Consider the following 3,982-nt stretch of genomic DNA (forward strand, 5'->3'; position numbering starts at 1 on the left):
TGGAATGAAACTTTAGACGCCAGTATCGCATTTGCTTTCAATTCTGAATTGTTTTTACTGGTGGCCAAAGCAGATTATGTACATGTTTTCCCAAATCACCGCGGAGTTATTCCTGCTTCCCAATTGCTTCGCACGAAAACCTCTGACTTGTAAAGTGGTTGAGGGTGGAGTTGATTTGATGTCAAATGAAGGCCGGCACGAAAACAATTCCAAGTTAAAATGTATTCGTAAATTATAAATATGTCTAGAATATGAAATCAGGACCGAGCATGAGACCATCTACACATCTTCAATGAAAACATTCAAATAATTTAATATTCCAAAAACCTAAGGTCGTCCTTTAAAGGATGAATAATTACTACATTCATTTCAATAAAAAAACAACACAAAAGTAAATGTATATCAAAAACTCCAAATCAGGCGCACGTTACGAAAATCAACCTTAATTGTTCATTAAAGTCAAAATGCATATGCATGTTATTTGGCACAGGTTCGAAAAGCCGTTTGGAATTCATAATTCAACTACAAATTCTTTTTAACTGGCAAAAATTGGCAACTTCTTCAGAAGTGAAAATTATGTATCAACTCAAGGGTGGAATGTATGAATTTCCAATAGTGTCACTGGACAAAGTTCAAAAGTTCAGCCACTGCAGTGAGATGCATTTCTCAAGTTTGAGTCTTAAGAAGTGACATCCAAGATTTCATCTTGCGTGTCGTCCTCACATTCCTCCTCATCGATGAGCTTGGCATCTGCTTCTGCCTTCTTCAGCGAGTGTGTCTTCAGATGCTTGGACAGGTGGTCGCTCCGCATGAATCGCTTGCCGCAGTCGGGGCAAATGAAGCGCTTCTCCCCGGTGTGCGTGCGAAGGTGCCGCTGGAGCTCGTCCGACCGGGTGAAGCTCTTACCGCAGAACAGCCAGTTGCAGACGAAGGGCCGCTCCCCGGAGTGCCAGCGCAGGTGGGCCTTGAGGTGGGACGTCTTGCCGTAGACCTTGCCGCAGCCTGGGATGTGACAGATGTGCTGCTTCCGCTTGGTGGGCTCGCCGGAGTTGCTGGCGTTCTGGCAGTTGGGACACCGGCAACGCCGGCAGCGTCTGGCGGCCAGCTTTGCCAGGGATGACTTGTGGTCGAAAAGTCCGGGGTACTGGTACGGGGAATAGCCGTTGACGGGAGACTGCTGGTGGAATATGGGGCCGGCGAAGCTGCAGAGTCCGGGTGATGGAGGAGTGAGTGGTGAGGAGGGCACTGGGTGACTTGGGGTCGAGACACTCCACCACGGCACTTCTTCTGGAGTGGGCTGCACGGTCAGCGGGATGTTGAAGGAATGAGGTGGGGATAGCATACCGCTAGGCAACAGAGGCTGCAAGTGCTCTAATCCATGAACCCCATGGCAGTGAGTAGACGATGGGCCTCCGGGAAGCTGAGTGAGTCCCACGGGGCAGGCTGAGGCTGGCGGGTGGAACGCGTTGAAGTACGCTGCGGCTGCAGCGACTGAATGCGGACACACCGTCGTTGTGACGGGGGTGCCATGCAGCAGGGCTGGAGGCATGCACCCAGGGAACGGCTCGGCAGGAGGGGTAGGAGGCAGCTCGCACCTCGGCAGGGCAGGCACCACAGCGTGATGCGGTGACAGCGTTGTCGTGCCAACGACCGATGCAGAGGATGCCTGCACGGGAGGAAAGTAGCCCGGGACACGGTCGGCCTTTGCTGGCTGAGTCGCTGCCGGCTGGTGCTGTGCGGGTGGCGCAAGCGAAGGCTTGGAGGCATTGGGTGCTGGGCCACCGATTTTGTTACACGTTGCCGCAAGGAGAGCTAACGGACTGGGCTTGTTGAAGTCGCTTGAAGACTTATCAGGCAACTGCAGATTTGGAGAAGCAAAACGGAAAAGAAAAAATTGAATACATGTATATGCAGCATTCGGAAATGCACAATGCAACTGAGCCAACAATCGGATGTGCTCAAGAAAACATCCAAGTCTGAAGACCGTTTCGTTCGTTCGACAGTGGTAAACAACTAATGTAAGTACACGGAACATAAGTCAACTTATATATTCCTTAGCCCCCTAAACCCTTTCCTCAGAGTTCTGTACTACAAGAAAAAACGAACTTCATGGTTGAATAATAAGTTTATATGAATTGCATTTCTCTATCAGTGATTCTTTTACCAACCTGTAAAAACTGAGAGCAGTCCACCTCTGGCATTTTGAACCGTTGAGTGGTTGTAAAAGCTGATGAAAATGCAGAGAAGTAGCGTTGAAAATCCAGCAATGACGCGTGCTGTCCGGACGAGAGCTAACGTTGGTTTGCACGGCTCGGGCAAGCGTCGAGACTGTGAATACAAGCCCACGGCACACTGGGTTGCCGTATTTGTATAGCGCGTGTGAATGAGCGGGACACCGCAGACGACAGCCAAGTGTTTCCTTTCATGTGCCGACAGCCAATCAGCCGTGAGTGTGTGACCCTTTGATGGGTACCGCCGGCCAATCCAGACGCGTGGCGGCCGCGCTGAAAGGAAACCGGACCCATTAGCTGCTGACAAAGATCCTGCCGGGTATTTGTTGACACGAAAAATAACGTTGATTATGAGGAGGGACGGTTGAGGCGGGACAAAAGGCGGGCAAGTTAACCAAGTAATAGGTCCGCACCACTTTTGTGTAAACAAATAATTGGATTGGGGGGGATCAAAGGCGTAGGGACCGACAACCGAGCGTTCTGATTGGCCAGGAGTGCAGTGCCCGCCTGCCAACCAGTAATGATATGCGACGACCATACTGTAAAAAGCTATGATAATGAAGCAGGGGTTTAGCCAGCCAGGGGTACCTTACATTTGGCGTTTTAAAGTTCAGCCGAAGTTATAATGATTACTAGATTAAATGGGGAAAGCAATGTTAACGCCCTCAACTAAATTATCTTTAAGTCCTTGAGCACTGGTGATTTTTAATCGGGGAAAAAGGTAAGTTGTACAGAAAACACCCAGTGGATGGATTTGAGCTCCGGGCAAGTTCACCGTTAGGCCAATGACCGTGGTACTGGTTCTCGTTAGATACAGTCCTATGACACAGTTTTGTAACTGATAGTTTTGAGTCACATTCCGATGGTGCCAAAACTCGGCGACTTCGAATTCTCTTCAAACGAGACTTGTGTGGGGTACAGACTTGAGCCATGCACCATGGCAATTTCAAGCAGAAATAAATCAGCACATCCTTGTATTAATTATTCATGAGCGCTCTTAATCCGGGAAATACATTTTCCGTAAATTCGATCAGCTTATACGCGCGGCCGGCCCATCAAGGCCGTCCGGACCACAGTAATCCCAGGATTAGGTTGTTGTGTTGGCGGGTAGTTACCCCGCGGAGTTCTGGTCTCCATCGACCCATGCCCGGTGGTTCAGTCCCGCTGGGGTTCTCGACCTCTTTTAATAGGGCTGGAAAAAAAGACACCTTTCTGGTAGATTACGGAATACATAACCAAGATTTATCCCATGACTCGTCAGGGAATCAGATTTGGGTGGCACTGTATTTCTTATTCCTAAATGCAGGCATTATCAGTGACATTTTATTTTAGCTCTCATTCAGAAATGAGGTAGTCCTGGAATGGTTCATGACGAGGAAACGTCTTCAGTGACTTAACGAAGTGGTGTTCAAAAGAACGAATAAAAGAGAAGGAGAAACTGTTCAAGTTCACGTGGCCGAAGCAGATTTTCTGCACTCATTTCGTGCACGTGGTGTTCATGCTCAACGCTACCAGCCTCTAGAGTTGCTCCGTACAAACGTGCTCCAACAAGGGATACCCGGAGCTTTGGCACCAGGCAGGCACGACCACGCAGGAACCCACTCCATTGTGCGCCTCAACAAGCCCCAGTTATCAAGTGACAATAGTGGGCCGGGTTGTCGGCACCCTCAAAGGGCCCCATTCAACGGGGGAGTTTGTCGCGCTGCGGTGCCCTGTGTGGTGTCGGCGCTCCATAGTCCACTGGGTAATTG

At 49.5% G+C, this 3,982-nt stretch overlaps 1 protein-coding gene across 1 annotated transcript; it reads right to left on the minus strand.

Annotated features, from left to right (window-relative positions):
• Nucleotides 1–280: 280 nt before the first annotated feature.
• Nucleotides 281–2,335, minus strand: sp5 (Sp5 transcription factor). The gene is made up of 2 exons (XM_022247397.2): nucleotides 2,169–2,335; nucleotides 281–1,858 (listed from the first exon to the last, which is right to left on the minus strand). The coding sequence occupies exons 1-2, from the start codon at nucleotides 2,199–2,201 to the stop codon at nucleotides 680–682; spliced, it is 1,212 nt and encodes a 403-aa protein (XP_022103089.1). The 5' UTR covers nucleotides 2,202–2,335; the 3' UTR covers nucleotides 281–679.
• Between the last annotated feature and the right edge of the window lie 1,647 nt (nucleotides 2,336–3,982).

Source organism: Acanthaster planci, linkage group LG03, assembly GCF_054643075.1.
Source record: "Acanthaster planci isolate LZ-2023a linkage group LG03, COTS_SCS, whole genome shotgun sequence".
Classification (NCBI taxonomy): Eukaryota; Metazoa; Echinodermata; class Asteroidea; order Valvatida; family Acanthasteridae; genus Acanthaster; species Acanthaster planci.

Excerpts from the sequence above, each read along its gene's own strand:
- sp5 (XM_022247397.2), bottom strand. The coding sequence starts at position 2,201 with ATGCCAGAGGTGGACTGCTCTCAGTTTTTACAG. Across the intron at positions 1,859-2,168 it reads ACTGCTCTCAGTTTTTACAG|TTGCCTGATAAGTCTTCAAG; the intron begins GTTGGTAAAAGA and ends CCAAATCTGCAG.